This window comes from Gekko japonicus, unplaced genomic scaffold (genome assembly GCF_001447785.1).
Source record: "Gekko japonicus isolate JY-2015 unplaced genomic scaffold, Gekko_japonicus_V1.1 scaffold3937, whole genome shotgun sequence".
Taxonomy (NCBI): domain Eukaryota; kingdom Metazoa; phylum Chordata; class Lepidosauria; order Squamata; family Gekkonidae; genus Gekko; species Gekko japonicus.
In genome coordinates, this window is record NW_015168781.1 from 79,920 (window position 1) to 97,602 (window position 17,683).

The following is a 17,683-nucleotide window of genomic DNA, read 5'->3' on the forward strand; positions in this document are numbered from 1 at the left end:
GGAGAGCTTGTACCTGAATAAAACTTGGTCTTAAAGGTGCCACTGGACTGCTTTGGACCGAGGGGGCGGGGGGGCTCTGCAATTTACCTGGCTGCTTCTTGCTCTGACCGAGGTCTTCTGGGAGCAGGGGGTGGGGCATGATGCATGTGCCCACCCCCTGGGCTCTTTACTGCCGGAGCTCTGCTCCTGTGCGCTCCTGCAGGAAATGACCCCCGGTTCTACTACAAATCAACACGGCTTCCTTTTGAAACTACCTTACACCATTTGGGGGATCTTAACCATAGCATTATTTATGTGCATTCCTACTCTAGTATTGATGTCATTTCTGACTTAGAAAAGTCCTTTTGTTCGTGAACCTGCTGCAGCAGGTCATATCTGGGATGTCACTTGTGAATGTACAGCTTAGGGTTGCCAAGTGGAAATTCCTCCGGAGCGGGGGACTCCCGTCCGGCAAAAAAGAAAACCATAGTTTTCCCTCAGATGACCGTGGCCCCACCCCCAGCGTGCCCGGCGTCGCCACGTCACTTCCGGGTGACGCGCACGCAGGGGTGGGGTTCCTCCTGGGGCCCGATCCGCTGGCAGCGGGGAATGGGCCTCTGGGGTGGGGGTTTCCCCGCCCCCCGGGGGAACTTGGCAAGCCTAGTACAGCTTTTCTGAAAAATCCTTGTATCCACAGAGCAGAAGTTCTGTACAGGCCACACTCCGAAGACACTTGAGTAGATCCATGCTAGAAGTCGAATGGCCGTATGAATTGCTAGGTGGTGAGAGACAAAGATTTACCTAGGAACTCCCTCTAAGCTGTGCTAGGGGGTGCGGGCACACAACATTTTAACAACCAGCACAGGGATTCCTGCTTCAGCTTACAAGGCATTTTTTCCTCATCCATTGGAAACAATGGAAGATGGAGAGACCTCCTCCTGGGGCCCATAGATTTGACTTGATTCTGTTTTCTCTTATAATGTTTAAATTTTTCTTAAAATATAGTTCAAATATAATTTAAAAAGAGTTTATTCTGAGATTTTTAGAAGGTTATGGAAGCAATCTTTAAAAAAAACCCTAATTTATGCGATAGCTAAACTTAGACTCGCTCGGAACTTTAATGCTACTAGCTTTTTTCACTCATGAGGTAAAATTTCTGCTCGCAGCACTGTGGAGCTTAGAGGGAACATTGAAATGGTCTTGGTGAGGAATGCCTTATGCAATTTTCTCATGTGCTGCCCTGGTTTTTTCAGACCAGCTTAATTATGTTTGAATTCCCACACATAAGACAAGAACCTTCTTTCCCTTTCCTCTTCTCTGAGAGAAGCTACTGAATATAGTTCATAGTTGTGATGTCTCGAAGGATCTGAGCATGAACAACAGTGAATTGTTGATAATAAACATTGTTTCTCCCTTTTAAGATATCTACTTCCTGAGTTGTATTTCCCTTGGCTTTTGTAAACTTAATCTAAAATTGCCTCCCCCAGTCCATGGGGGTAAACCAAGGGGTAAACTGATGCGACAGGTAGAGAAACAACATGATCTAAGGAGGCCCAAATTCTATCCCCTCAGACCTTTTTGTATACCTGCTAGGACCCTAGAACAGTGGGGTAAAAATGAAAGAAAAATCCTGTGGGGTGGTAGTTAGCCCCCAGGAAATCCCTAACAATTTGGAGGGAGTGTGCATGGGACAGAATTCTGGAGGATTTAAAGTGATTTCTGAGGCTGTTGCTGATGTCTCTCATAAGGACAATAAATATGCCATTCCAGCTTAAACTGCATTTGTCCAGTGTATGAGAAATCAAAAATGTACTTAAACAACATAAAAGCCAGTGGGAGCAGTGTTCTGAACCAGACAATAACAGCTCTGGACTGGAAAAAAGTCAAGACCTGATGGGAATGGGGGCTTATGGGGTGGTCAGAGTTGGTCAGGGTTGAGTTAGAGGGTAGAAGTTATGAGGGAGAGAGAAAGGCTAGTTTTAAAAGCAGGGTGAATTTAAGAACAGTGGCAATGTCAGACCTTTGCTTTAGGTTTCCCCTGACAGGTATCTGAAATGGAACATTAGGTCAGCAGCATTTGCTGGATCTCATATTAACCTAAATTGCCTCAGAGTACGGTATTAAGTCAGAACTAACCAGATGGCACTTACATACACACACAAACACACACACACTGTATTTAAATGCTTTAAACCTTTCTGAGAAAATGTCGGGTATGCTGATGTTTTTGCCCTCTACCAAACATCTCACAAGTCCTGGTTAATTTTTACTTCAGTAGTGCTCAGCAAACATTGTTGTTCCTGCCAGTGTACCTCATTATCCCTCAGGTTTTGTCCCAGGCTTGAGTTACTCAGATTCTATCCCCTAAAACCTTACAGCTTGGGGGGGGGGGGGAGGTGGCTGGAAATCCTAGACCAGTGGGATAGGTGGGGAATTGTGACAGAGGAAAGTCCTGTCTAGCCATCTTCTTGGTCTGTTAAGCAAGGAGTGTACTGTACTAACCGTTTCCCTGCTGTGACTCCAATAAGGGATTTGCATTTGTCAACCAGTGATGCTGTGTGTGGAAAATCACTGGATTTTCGTGTGTGTATATTGGCTTTATCAGAACCATTTTCAAACTAGGTAAAGAGCTCTACCTTTGGATTCAATAAAGAGAATAAAATATTTGGGGCCTTCCTGAAGTCACTGGGTCCCTTCGTTCGTTTGATAGTCTCAGCCGTATAAAAAGTTGAGGGAGTAAACATGGTCAGGTCTTTACTGCTGTTCATAACTGATTCCAGTAAATGTCCTCTTAGTTAATGTCCCCCTCAATTAATTTAATGTCACACGTGTGTGGTGCATTGCGGACATAGAGAATGGGAGACCGGCTCCCAACAGGGAAGAAGGTATTAGAAAGGGTTTTAATGGAGCGGGCACCTCCACCCTGACACCTTGTAAAAGCTGCCTCTTCTGACACTAATCAAAAAGGAGACAGGGGACTTAAACTCAAAGGCAACACCAGACCTGGTCTTTTCTACAGATTTCTTCCTTCATTTTACAAACAACAGCTGGAGCTAGAAACCAGAGGTCTTCATAGGAAAAAGGCAAGCCCTAGAAAGCTGGAGTAGAATCACCATCTACTCTTGAAGGTAAAACCTAAGCAGGTTAAAAGGAGATGTTGAACCAGCGACAGTTGGAGCTCCACTGCAGGATTATATAGGGGACTGAGAGTCCCACCCTTTCACGTGGCCAGGGCTAAGTCCCTTATCCTGCAAAGATCTATAGAGTGACATTGTCCTCCTGAGAGAGGCTGGAGAATGGGAGGGCCTGAATGACCAAAGATCACTCCTCCAGCTGTTTCAGGCTTTGGTTCTGGCCCTCTGCTGCCTCCATTCCCACGGGAGACTCTGGAAGTGCAGAAGGTGAACAGGCCCACTCAGGGCTTTCCCTGCCTGCTGGTTCTAAGTGAATCTGAACAGTAACCTACTGGATGGCCGGTGTGGGGGTGTCTTCCCCAGGAGCTTCCGAGGTGCACACAGCCATGGACAGAATGGAAACCAGAGGGCACTCCTCTTCTGAGGAGACTTTTGAGGAGTGTTTGTCCCGTATGCAGGTGGGGGACAGGGTAAGCCTTGACAGAATTGGCTTCAACCATTTAAAAAACACACAAGACACTTTCTTAATTCCAACCCAAAATATCCAAAGAACGCGATATGTAATTTAAGCCTTGCAGCATCAATCTCATCTTGCTAGAGCGATGCTGTTTCAGGAGATATGCAGAGGCTTGTCAAAACCGCTGGTATTCTAAGGGGATCATCTCTCAGAGTTGAAAATATACTCAAATTTTATTTGTAAACCAGTTTGGATTAAACAGCCTGCAGTCTCTTAGCTTTCAGAAGCTCACTATTCATGTCACACACACACACCCCGGAGATCTGTGTGATTTTCTAAGAAAGCCTTGTGCACGCTCCGATTTCTCCATCAAATGTTTTATTTCATTTCCTGTGGTCTGAATTGCCAGTCGGAAACTGCAAAAGAAGTAATCCTGGTGCTTTCAAAACAGACTTGGTGGTCATTCACCATGAGACGCTTTCCATCCCTCTTGCCCGCCCACAGGGATTTGGGTTCAAGATCCATGAAATCTCCTTCCAAACCACATTCCGAACTCAACTGACCTGACCTGATGGCAGCCACTGACGGCAGCGTATTTGTACGCTTTCCTGATACCTATGAGGCCACCGTCCCTCTGCCCTGATGGTGAGACCAAGAAAATACCTGTGTCCATCCCCAATGTTTCCGTGCCTAAGGCACCAAGTCCAAGTGGCGCCCCCTTCCTTCCTAATCCACATCTCAGTTTGCTTCCCACTCTGGCGTTCTTTTGAGCCCCTGAAGTCCCCTGCTTGGAATCCAAGGTCTCCCACAACCAGCTGAATCGAAGGTGGCAACTCACTTCTCCCCTTCATCCAAATTCCACCGTGGAAGAAAAACTCCGGCTAGGATTCTTTTGTCAGCGCAGGCTGTCAGCTTTCTTCTGAACTCAGTCTGGCCGGATGCTGCTCAGGTGACGCTTTGAGAGGCTCCCGGCCCTACCTGCGGATCCACAGACATGTCTGCAAGGGGTCAGGACCTACACAGTGGCATGGAAGGGGCAGCACGTAGGTTTCTATCTCCAAAGCTATCTTTCCGGCTCTACCCTGTGTAATAACTCCCACCCCACCCCAATGTACAATTCCACCCAAGTCTAAATGCTGCAGGTTTGGTAGTGTTTCGACGTATTTTTCTTTTTTAAAAAAGAAAAAAAAAATCCACAAAGCCTCGAAGGGCTCCGTTCCGTGATAGAGTGTAACAGTTCGTGCACCCTCCCATGGGTGCCTGGCATTTCGGGCAATTACTGCCCCGGTTCCCTTTTAGAACAAAAGGTTCGTTTAATCTCCGGGTCCTTTAAAAGGTTTGGAAGGATGCTCCGTGCGTCAGACCTCGACAGGCTCGAGCTGATTGAGGTGAACCCGCATGAGCTGGATACTGTTGAGGATCTTCTTCTGGTGACCAACCAGGCTGATGCCAATGCGCTGGATGTCTCTGCAAGGAACAGGAAGAGGAAGAGCTTCAGTGGGGTCTTTGTCACCTGTCCTGTCAGACAATACAAAGGCAGGCAGAGCCAAGGAGACTGCCACCAACGTTCTAGCTGCTAAAAGGGAACGATGACGATGAGGAGGAGGAGATTGGATTTATACCCCGCCCTTCACTACCCCAAGGAGTCTCAGAGCAGCTTACAGTCTCCTTTCCCTTCCTCTACCCACAACAGACACCCTGTGAGGTAGGTGGGGCTGAGAGAACTCTTCTGAGAACTGCTGGTGAGAGAACACCTCTGAAAGAACTCGTGATTACCCAAGGTTCCACCAGCAGCTGCATGTGGAGGAGTCTGGAAACAAACCCGGTTCTCCCAGATCAGAGTCTGTGTTTCTAACCACTACACCAAACTGGATGGCTAGCCCTATCTCTTTGGCTCTCAGAAGTTAAGCAGGATCCGCCCTGGTTAGTATTTGGATGGGAGACCACCAAGGAAGTCCGGGTTGCTACGTAGAGGCAATGGCAGAACCACCTCTGTTCATCTCTTGCCTTGAAAACTCTATGGGGTTGCCATAACTTGGCTGTGACTTGAAGGCACTTTCCACCACCAAGGGGGAAGGGTCAGCCATGGGCTATTGGAAATCATTGTGAAGGAGGAAGAAAGTCCATTTCATCTAAGAAGAAGAAGAAAACGAAGGGTCTCGGGACAGGAGGAGCGATGGGTTGCCCTGAGCCAGAAAGCAAACAATGCCCAGAGGGACCGGTAAGGAAAAAGTTCACAGAGAGGTGTATACACCAGAGGTGCTCTTGGTGGGCAGGGCTCCAGAAAGGGCAAGAGAATCAGCCTGACCATTTAGATACTCATTTCAGTTGCCCAAGTCGAGAAGCTAAAGCTTTAACTGATTCAGTCAGAGTAATCTGAGAGGCATAAAAGCATACTTAGGAAGGGAAGGTGGCATGGTGTCGCCTGATCTCCTCAGATCTTGGAAGCTAAGCAGGGTCAGTCATTGGAAGGGAGATCACCAAGGAAGACTCTGCAGAGGAAGGCAGGGGCAAACTGCCTCTACTTCTTACTTGCCTTGAAAGCCCCTTGCTGGGGTTGCCGTACGTCGGCTGTGACTTAATGGCACTTTAAACACACATACAAAGACATATTTGTATGAGGGATTTTTTTTTGGGGGGGGTGTACTATTTCAGTTCTGCTGTGTTTTTGTAACAGGAAGTCAGAAATGAAAATAGGAAAGGATGCCTCTCCATCTGAAAATGAGTGGTAACTTTTATGAAGCTGTAGGTTACTTCACCCTTTGGTATCTCAAAAAGGGCACTGCTTGATGATTTGGCAATAGGCAAATGCATTTAAATCACTTAACCAGTTAAAGGCAGCTGCTTAATCAGATACAGTTCTGTTAACGGGAAGGCCGCCCCACTTTCATTTGGCACACTGTGTCTCTTGCCGAGATTTCACCTCTACTACAGACTCTAAGCTTCAGGGGGGAAATGGAGTTCTCGCTGCCCCTCTCAGTATGGCTGAGTCAACTTGCTAACTCCTGGCAAGTAAACACTCTGCACAGATTGTCTGCGGGAGGCCAGAGCCTATTCTTGAGTAGATCCTGCCTGGCCTGTCAGAATTGGAAGGAAATGGAACTGAAAGAGAACTGAACAGATTGGACTGAAGAGTCGCTGGTATCTGTGATCTTTGCACACATTCTGTCCCCTCTGATTTTGCCTCATGCTGGCCACGAAGAAAGCAATGGCACTGTCTAGTTACAACGTGTCACGAAATTGAACTGTTTCTGGTACATGCTGTTTCATACTGTAACTGGGGGGAAATATCCATTTTAAAAACAAAACAAAAAAAACCCTTCCTACACAAAGAAAACTTGCATGCTAAGGCAGCCCATCACGTTCTACGCTAGCTTGACTTCTCTGTGTAAATGTGTTTTCCTGTGTGGAACCAGGTATTCCCATAACCCCTTGGGGGTTGTTATTTTATTTGGGTTTAATTGGAAATGTTTTTAACTATTCCTGTAAGTGGCCTTGAACCACAAGGAAAGGTGGAATAGTATAATAAAGAAAGGAATAAGTCCGAAGCAGTGCTGTCCAGAAACGGTTTTACCCCATGCCGTGCTGTTTGCCAAGAAAGTCTTTGAGACATCACTTAATTCATCTTTCAGGCAAGGAGTCTCAAGAATGCCTTTACTCTTTATCTGTTACAATACTTTTATATTTTTAAAGACCTCGTCATACTTTACTTATTTCACTTTGATCCCACTCTTCTATCAAGTAGCTTGAAGTGGCAGATAAGATTTCCCCATGAAGACCCTACTTGCGTGGGATATGTGGGTATATATATATAAAAGGCAGATCTTCAGGTAGCATGCTGTGGATATTATTTCATTTGTTCCCACCCTCAGCCTTCTCTGGGTGAACTCAACCCCAAATAAACTGATCAAATACATTTCCTTTCAGTATGAGCGAATGCATTCTAGAGGAATCAAAACTATCACATGTGAGGTATTCTGTGCCAGTTTTCTTCAAGGCCATCTCTCAGTCCAGCTGAGATGCACTGCTGTTTTAGGCCCCGTTTCTGGTTTTTAATCAGGAAAATACCTTGTCCACCCTAAACCATAAAGAAAACCTGAGGTAAAAAAGAGTACTCTTTAAAAAAAAATATTTTTTTTACTGTAAAGGGTTAAAGCATGATGAATGAGTCTTGAAAACGTAAACTGCAACTCAGCTTCTTCTCGACATAAGGCATATGAAACAGTTATGTATCAAACAATGCATTTTATGTGACAGAGAATGATGAAGGTCTGGATTCCCAGACCAGAATTTCCAGGGAGCTTAAAAATGGAACTTCAGTCTGACACTTCAGCTCCCCTCAGCCTTGAAGGGCTAACACACAAGACTGAATCCTCAAGTGTAAGTCTCTCTTGGACACCACCCTTTACCCGTCTGCGTCCCCTGAAGACACACTCTGAGCCTAGCACAGCCTCCTTAGTCAAAGGTTCCCTAACCTTCTGACAGTTAAACCCTGTCTGAAGTAAAAAAAACCCCAGCTATTTATCTGCTTTTTACTCTCCCTTCCCATCTGCTCTGTCAAGTTTCCAAGGGCCCTGATGGTCGGATTCCAGCTCAATGAACATTCCCATCAGGTTTAAAAGGAGACTGGTAGCTTTCAGGAACTGGGCACGACTTTGACCTATCTGTTACATCCCCCAACCCTATTTTGTCCTCACAACAGCCTTGCAAGATAGGTTAGGCTGTGAGAAAGTGACTAACCAAAGGTCTTTTATGGACGAACTGTCTCACAAGCCCATTCCTTCAGGCTGAAAACCCCCACAGCCATCTTAAGTCTCTGCCTAACAATGACGTCCATTTCTCTTACTCCCAGAGGTACCAAGTTTGGTGTAGTGGTTAGGAGTGCGGAGTCTAATCTGGGAGAACTGGATTTGAATCCCCACTACTCCACATGCAGCTGCTGGTGTGACCGTGGGTCAGTTACAAGTTCTTTTGGAGCTACTATCTCAAGAGCAGTTCTCTCAGAGCTCTCTTAGCCCCACCCTACCTCACATGGTGTCTGTTGTGGGGAGGGGAAGGGAAAGGAGATTGTACGCCGCTCTGAGATTCCTTCGGGTAGTGAAGGGCAGGGTATAAATGCAATCTTTTCTGTTCTTCACAATCAAACTGGGTTGTAACCACTGTCGTCATCAAATCTGAGAGCATCTCCTGCTAGATAACTCACACATCCAGAACTTTGCATCTGCATTGCCACTGAAAGGCTCTGCCTAGCTGCTGTGTCTCCTGCTTTACTCGTACTAATTAGTGTGGGTATGACTGATCGCACTTTGGAGCTATCATACTTAAGAGATGGCATGTTTACCCACTGCCCCTCCCCTTTACCACTCTTTAGACAGCAACACTGAAGAGGTGTGCTGTATTTACAGAGATCAGACCTGGAACATTCAAAACACAAGAACATTTAATGAACAAAAATTAAAAAGAGTATACACGGTTTGTTTCTGCATCAGGCTAAGCAAGGATACAAAGAAAAGGTGAAAACATATAATCCTCTCTCCCATTTATCGTAAACAATATTTGAATAGAACAGGCTAGTATTTCTTGAAGCTGCAGGATTTAAAAAGCCCATCATTACCTCAGGTCTCAGAGCTGGGACTTGTCCCCATCATCTCTCACCATGTGGGCAAGATGCAGTCCCTAGGTAAATGTGTCATCCTTTATGGCTGTGACTCTTTGGTTGGAACCTGTATACTAAGAGCTTCTTTCCTGTGTCCTGGGAATTTATAATCTCTTACTGGAGAGTCTATTCTGCCCTCCCCCCTTCTGATCTTCCTGTCAAAACAGGAAGAGAAAACAATCTAGCCAATTGGCTGTGCAGGACTCTGTCCCCTGAGGTGTGACATTCTAACAAAGTGTGAGATGGCAAACCCTTTATTTTCCCCTGGCCTGCCATTTGCACAACTAAGAACTTGAGTGCTCTGTGCTTGAGGGATGGATGTGTCATTCCCATCATTCCTGGTACTCCTGTCTTCTTTGCCAGCTACAGATTTGCAATAGGACTCCTAAAACATGGATACAGTGTAAGCCCAATTAGTGAATTATTGGAGTAAACGTTACAGTGGAGGGCATTTCTCCCCAGTCCCCAGTCTAGCTCTACATTATTAAAATATAATGGGACAATCAGATAAAGGCATGTTTTGGAAATTCGTTTATCAACCACAAGGGAGCAAAGATTAGCTTCAGTTCCCTGTCAAGGTACAGTCAACTGCAAACTGCCATGTAACATGTGAAACGGCTCTTACTCTAAAGTCATGCGGGAGATGACGTCAAAGGTTGTCAGGCCCGCCTGGTCAAAGTTCTCCTTGTAGCGACCCATTTTAATGGCATCCAGCCACTCATGGGCATTGGTCAGGGATGGGAAATCAGGGGGTGAGTTGCTCAGCAGGTGCTGGGACGGCCTGCAAAGAAAGAAACAATGTTGAAAAAGCACATGAAACACTTTGCAACTGCGCCATCCACCCCAGCCTCTAAGAATGCTGGAAGGAACAAGGCATTGTGTGTTCAATGGTGCAGCAGTTGCACACCAGGAAACAATGCCAGTGCACAACTGCATGTCTCTCAAGAGCCCCCTGAATGCTTTGGGGTGCCTTCCTTTCACCCTTTACAAGTTTACAAAGCCAAATACAATCAAATGCTGAGTGCTGATGTCCAACTATACTCAAAATCGTACATTTACATACATTATGGGCTGTGTTCACACACACACTAAATAATCCACTTTCAGTATACTTTTCAACTGGATTTTACTGTGTGAACTGGCAAAATCCAGTTGGAAAGTGCCCTGAAAATGGATTGAAAGTGGATTATTTAGTGTGTGTGAACACAGCCATATAAACTGACTTGTTTACTTTTTAATATTTAAAATTTCACTTCTGTTTTAAATACCTTTTCTATCTTTTCCATCTACCTTCATATCTAAAAACATTTTCATTATAAACATGTATTACCCCAATCTATCTTTCTTTCTATCATTCTCTGTTTTAATTTAATTTTATTCTTTCAGCTACATAGTTAAAAAGAAACTCAATTTCTCTTGAAATTCTGAAATTGGTCAATTATGAATGAAAGCTGTTAACTTTGCCACTGTCGCATATTCATTCAGTTTATTCCTCCATTCCTCCAAGTCTGGACAATTTGCTGCTTTCCGTTTTGCCGCAAATATTACTCTTGGTGCTGTCACCATATATTTAAATAATGCACGGTGTATTTTTGTTATATTGCTTGGTAAGATATTTAATAGCATACTTTTCACATCCATTGCAAACTTAAGTTTTAATGTCTTCTTCATTTCTTCATGTATCTCTATCCAGTATTTTTTTTGCACGTCTACCGCATATGATAGAATCTTGCTTCTGTATTCTGACATTTCCAGCTCTTCTCATTATAGTCTTTAATTGCTTTTGCTACATCTTTAGGGGTACTATCTAAATACACCATTTCTACGTGGACTGGATTAAACAAGAGTCCAGCGGAACCAGTATCGGAGACTGTGCAATATTTGCTGCGATCTGTTTTTAAATTCCGTGTTTTAATGTACTATTTATTATTGCATTTTTATGATGCTGAATGGCCTAATTATTTGTTGTGATCTACCCTGAGGCCATTCATGGGGAGGGCAAAATATAAATTTGAAAGAAAAACAAACAAACATTTTATACCAGCTCTCCCTTAGTATTTGATATTCAGTAAACTTAATTTTTTTAGTCCAGAGATTTTCCCACAGACTCATATGTATATTTTCTCCAGAATTTTGCATCCATTTTGCTTCACAAATTTGTGTGTCATCCTTACACAGGGGCCATGCTAATCTTCTCTGTATCATTTAAATAATGCACGGTGTATTTTTGTTATATTGCTTGGTAAGATATTTAATAGCATACTTTTCACATCCATTGCAAACTTAAGTTTTAATGTCTTCTTCATTTCTTCATGTATCTCTATCCAGTATTTTTTGCACGTCTACCACATATGATAGAATCTTGCATCTGTATTCTGACATTTCCAGCTCTTCTCATTATATAATTGCTTTTGCTACATCTTTAGGGGTACTATCAAAATACACCATTTCTATATGGACTGGATTAAACAAGAGTCCAGCGGAACCAGTATCGGAGACTGTGCAATATTTGCTGCGATCTGTTTTTAAATTCCGTGTTTTAATGTACTATTTATTATTGCATTTTTATGATGCTGAATGGCCTAATTATTTGTTGTGATCTACCCTGAGGCCATTCATGGGGAGGGCAAAATATAAATTTGAAAGAAAAACAAACAAACATTTTATAACAGTTCTCCCTTGGTATTTGATATTCAGTAAACTTAAATTTTTTTAGTCCAGAGATTTTCCCACTGACTCATATGTATATTTTCTCCAGAATTTTGCGTCCGTTTTGCTTCACAAATTTGTGTACATTTTTTTCAATTTATCTGAAAATTTCAGTTTTTTTCCGAGCTTCAAAATTTCCAGAAATTTTACATCTCTACGTGCTGCCAAAGCAAGCACTTCCTGTGACCATTCTTAAGATTCCCTTCACTTTTGGTTGACACATGGACACACACACCCTTTGAGCAGAGCAATAGCCAAGGGCACTATGGTTGTACAGAGCTATCATCTTTGATGGGCGTGGGCTTCTCTATGTGTTCAGGCCTGATGGACATCAGTACTTTATTATTTGGAGCGAAACTATTCAGTTGATTCACACACAACCTTGCCTGGTCTGGAACAGATATTTTTTACTTACACTTCTAGTGTGTGTTGTTGTTATTTAGACTACTGAAGAAGGCCCTCTGGGCTGAAATGCATCTGGTCTAGAGGTCATTTTGTGTAACCAATGTTTTGGTTACGTGCAACTTACATGTGTTGCCGTATGCTATGTGGATGCAATGTGATACCCACGACCTCGTGGTTTTTTATCTATGTTTCTAATCTATATTTACTGTGCACTTTGTAATAAATAGATGTATCTTATTCTTTTGTCTAGCTGCTCCGGCTTCTAGGTTCCTGACCCCATAGGGTTTTCCAGGCAAGAGAAATTCAGAGGTGGTTTGCCATTGTCTACCTCTGCATAGCAACCCTTGGTGGTTTCCCCATCCAAATATTAACCATGTCTGACTTTGGTTAGCTTCTGAGATCTGACGAGATCGGGCTAGCCTGGGCTATCAAGGTCAGGGCAGTGAGACAGCAACTACCTACTTTTCTTTAAGCCAGCAAAACAGCCCTCCAGTAGAAGGCATGGAGGGAGAGAAATGGTTGGGTGTCAAGGACATGATGGCAATAAAAATGGTACAAATGCAGACAGGAGCAGTGTTCCCTCTAAGCTGAGTTAGTGTGAGCTAGCTCACAGTTTTTTAGCCCCCGGCTCACACATTTTCGTCTTAGCTCAGGAAGGAGGGCTCCAGAGCAAACTAATTTATGCATTAGCCAAACCACTTGCTCACAACTTTAATGCTGATAGCTCACAAGGTAGAATTTTGGCTCACAAGACTCCACAGCTTAGAGGGAGCATTGGACAGGAGGTTAAAAAAAATGTGCACCTTCCCTTCCAGAGGGCATGCCAACCAATGTTCCCTCTAAGCTATGGAGTCTTGTGAGCTTTTTGCTCAACTTTGTGAGCCACTGGCATTAAAGTCATGAGCAGGTGATTTGGCTACTGCATAAATTGGTTTGCTCTGGAGCCCTCCTTCCTGAACTAAGACAAAAACGTGTGAGCCGGAGGCTAAAAAACAGTGAGCTAGCTCACACTAACTCAGCTTAGAGGGAACATTGATGCCAACCCTCTTTGACTGCTGTATTTCAGGAAAGATCACAACAAAGCAGGTCTGGGAAACAAAGGTTGGGGAGAAGAAACCAAAAAAAGACAATAACTGTAGGAAGACATTGTGTGACTCCTCCAAAAAACACTACTCCACTTTTGCTCCACTTTGCCTTCTGAACAGCCACGTGGATGCAGCCCAAGACTGAACACAGTCAGAGAATCTGTGCTTGCCTCTACTCTTTCTGCTACACATTTCCTCGTCTTATAGTTTGGGTTGCTGTGAAAGGTCTTGCTCTGCATTTAGATCAGCATTTTAACAAACTGTATACATTTATTTGTGTGTGTGTGTGTGTGTCCTTTCTGCAGCCTCAAAAACTGGTTATACCCATGGGAAAATTCCTCCACGGTAGCAGGATACATTTCCGTCCTCCAATCTGAAGTCATATAATCCTGCCTAAATCTCTCCCTGGGGACCAACTCTTTGCTGACACTGAACATCTGGGCTCTGTGACGCTGAGAAAGGCAGATGTGAACAGAGAGGTTTCCAAACGGAGCCCGCCGGCTTTTGCCAAGGAGCCTCTTGCTCTTTTCTCCAGGTCCCAAATATGCTCCTGCAGCTTCACTCCTCCGTTCTGCCCCAAAAGACTGCTCTTGTCCCACATATTTCCTCCCTCAGAGACTCTCTTTGCTTAACATCCTTAAAAAAAGTCATCAGGGGCATGGCTATTTTGTGTGCTGCTTGTGGGTGTGAGCTCAAAATGGCTTGCTCATGTGGCTTATGGGGTTTGATCCTGGAAGTTCCTGGTTCACACCTGAGCACCCTGACCTGGATAGCCCAGGCTAGCATGATCCCATTAGATCCCGGAAACTAAGCAGGGTCAGCCTTGGCAAGTATTTGGAAGGGCAACCTCCAAGGAATACCAGAGCTGAGATGCAGCCTTAAAACAAGTCTAGCTCACCACCTAGTGGTGCATAATACTAAAAAAGAGCTAGAACTTCTGGCTGCCAGAGCTGCCAGACCATCTTAAGATCTCCTGGCTATTCTACATGTATGATAATTAATTACCCTGTGCTTAGCGAGATCATCGCTCCAGTAATAGGCTTAACAGCGGATGAGCTTGTAAAAGAAATGGAGTCAGCCTACAGGGTATACTCCAATTATATTAAAAAAAAAATAGCCTGCCTGGAGAAATAGTGGTCAGATTCTCAAGAAGACAGACCAGAGATGCTATCTTAAAAGCGACATCAGCAACTCCACTGAAAATGGGAAATGTAATCATCAAAACCTTAAAAGACATTCCATTTGAAATTCGACAAAAGAGGAAAAATTATAAAGACTTAATCTCTTTCTTTCAAACCAATGGAATATCGTATAGATGGGCGGTCCCGGAGGGTGTCATCTTTAAGATCAACGACAAAAGAGAGAAGATTGACTCCATTTTTTAAAGCCAAAGAGTTTTTATGGCATCAGCTGGGAACAGAGGAAGAGTCTAAAGAGGAAGAAACGAAATCTAGTGACTCTGCCACCTCTGGAACGGAAGAGGACTCTGCTGCAGAAATGGGTGCAGGTCCAGCCAGAGTTGTATACGACTTTAGAGACACAAAGCCGAAGTAAAGGCAGAAGGACTCGGAAAATGGCCTTTTGAAGCGAAGAATAAGAAGATGATCAGAAAGTTCTCTCATAACAACTAACATATTAACATATAAACATTGAAGCTAAGATAAACAAGAACTCAACAAGCATATTGTGATATTAACACTTATAATATTAACACTCATATTAACAGAGATAAGATCTCCTCCTCTTGGGGTTTTAGCATAGTGTGGTTTGCTTTCCTTTATCCATAGTTGTAGCCCCCTTCTTATAACTTTCTTTGTAGTTTGTAGTCAATTGCAAAATAAAAAATATCCCTTTGGGGTTTTTTTTTTTAAAAAAAGATAATTAATTACCCTCACCTCAGCCACAAACTCAGTAGGCGGCTGCAAGCAAGCCACTGTTTCCAAAATCTCACCTCCCCTATTAGTAACACATGGGATGATGATGCTGGGCTGCCTTGCAAGGCTGTTGTAAGCACAGTGTTTAAGCACTTAGAAAAAAAGTGTTCAGTGAAGGCTATGCATGATCAACATTTATTTTTTGTCCCCTCAAACGATCATGGGAAGCAAGGCTGCCTGGTATAGCCCAGTCTTATCAGATCTTGGAAACTAAGCAGAGTCAGTACTTGGAAGGGAGACCCACGGCAATGGCCGACCACCCCTGCTTCTCGCTTGCCTTGCAAGCCCCTTGCTGGGGTTGCCATAGGTCAGCTGTGACTAGACGGCTCTTTACACACATAAGCAAACTATCTTGAGGACAGGCACGGGAAATAATAAGATGTGTCTGGTGAAGACTCAGGAAGTGGAGTTCCGACTTGGCATGGAGTTTGGGGGTCAAAGAGATTTTCACCTATAGATGTTCTGTTCCCATTTTGACAAGTAGCTATGCTCATGATACTTCATGCCCCCTCCCCCTTGAATCCTTTTCTTTCCTAATTGCACTTATTCCAAACGATTTGAAATGTTCGACTCTTCCAAGCACAAAAGAGAATTGCACAATATATTTCTGACCATTTGTTTTGGATCACGCACACATTCTGGATCCCTCCAAGTGCAAAAAGCAAATTGCACAATATATATATTTTTGATCGTATATGTCAGGTGCGTATTCTGGATTTCTTACGAGAATACCGCTTCTGTCTACAGTATTTGTGTTAAGAGCTGTGCCCCACCTTCTCCTTTTTAAAAAAGGCCACCGGGGAGGCTTGCAAAAAGAATAAACTAACATCATATAAACAAACAAATAATTTATTAAAACAAAAATAATGATAATAATTTTTTTTAAAAAAAAAAACGAATTAAAAAGAAAGGCATTTCAAATCCCTCGCACAGGCTGTCCCAGTTCTGCTTAAAAACTGGACACTTTAAACACATCCATAAACCAAAAAGCAAGTAAGAAGTAGGTAGCAGAATCCATGAGGCAGACAGAAGTCTCTTTCTCTGCCTTCAGATCCACAGCCCTCCCTCATCCCTTTCTGTTTGCAGGAGAAGCCCGAAACTCAACGCCCCTCGGTCTACTTTCCCATTACCCCCATCCCACCTGCTGTTCCCTGTGCCTGTGGCTTTGAGGGCGGATGGCTTGCGGATCATCTTGTCCAAGGCGTTAACAATCTGCTCAAATTTGGGCCTCTGGACCCGTTCCTTCTGCCAGCAGTCCAGCATCAGCAAGTGCAAGACAGTGGGGCAGTCCGGGGGAGGTGGCAGCCGATAATCCTGGTCGATAGCGTTAATAACCTAGAAGGATTGAAGACATGAGTCAGAATGACGCGTCTTATCTCAGGCATTCATCAGAGTCCTCCAACAGCAGGTTTTGTTCAAAACACAAGAAAACGGGGTGGGTGGATAGGGACTGCTTTCATACTAGGACTCACATCTTGATTTGACATGTCCCAATAGGGTCTTTCGCCGTAAGACATGACCTCCCACATCACAATGCCATAGCTCCACACGTCACTGGAGGATGTGAATTTGCGATACTGGATAGCTTCTGGGGCTGTCCAGCGAATCGGGATCTTGCCACCCTAGAGAGTGAAAAAGAGAGAGAAAGAACAGAAACATAAAGAATTTTTTTTTAAAAAAAGGACAGGGCCAGAAAAGAGATCTAAGAACCATAGCTCACAAACTCAAAACCAGTGTGCTGCAGTCACATTAGTGGTCACTGGTTTCAATCGGTGACTGATGTACCGTTCCAAGAGAGGCTGAGTAAGTTTGGTAGTGCGTTCACTTTCCTCAAACACTCAAATTTCAAATTCAAATACCTTTTATTGGCATACAATATTAGAAGCATTTCCCAATAATACAATCCAAAAGAAATTATAAAATAGATAGTCGTGGCTATGTCAGGCCTAACTCAAGTTGTCACAAGCTAGATTTGACCATACAAAAGATGCCTGAATCAAAAAATAAATTGGCATTCTAAACTTTTAAACTTAAGTTTTTAGACTTATAAATTAAGAATCATTAATATGTTTTTTTTAATATTGTATTGAAGAAGAATCATTAATATGATCAGGGTCACTCTTCCGTTTTATAAAACAATGGAGAAACTTAGCGGTCAGTTCAATGATCTCCGGATCTCGTGAAGCAAGGAGAAATTGTACCTTGATTCTATCCGATTGGCCTGCTACCAAAGTAAAGGGGGGCTTCTATAAATTCCACTCGAATGTCATTTAACAATTCACAGTGCAAGAGTACGTGCTCAACAGTTTCTATTTCTCTTCTAT

General features: G+C 43.6%; 1 protein-coding gene across 1 annotated transcript in view; it reads right to left on the bottom strand.

Moving 5' to 3' along the window:
* Nucleotides 1-3,844: 3,844 nt before the first annotated feature.
* The window catches only part of LOC107114252 (ephrin type-B receptor 5-like), a 32,404-nt gene continuing 18,565 nt past the window's right edge, over nucleotides 3,845-17,683 (bottom strand). Inside the window, exons 7-10 of the mRNA XM_015415694.1 lie at nucleotides 16,832-16,981; nucleotides 16,501-16,694; nucleotides 9,852-10,007; nucleotides 3,845-5,037 (exon numbers count right to left, since the gene is read on the bottom strand). Coding sequence (XP_015271180.1) covers nucleotides 4,929-5,037; nucleotides 9,852-10,007; nucleotides 16,501-16,694; nucleotides 16,832-16,981 — 609 coding nt within the window. The 3' untranslated portion in view covers nucleotides 3,845-4,928. The remainder of the gene's footprint in view (nucleotides 5,038-9,851; nucleotides 10,008-16,500; nucleotides 16,695-16,831; nucleotides 16,982-17,683) is intronic.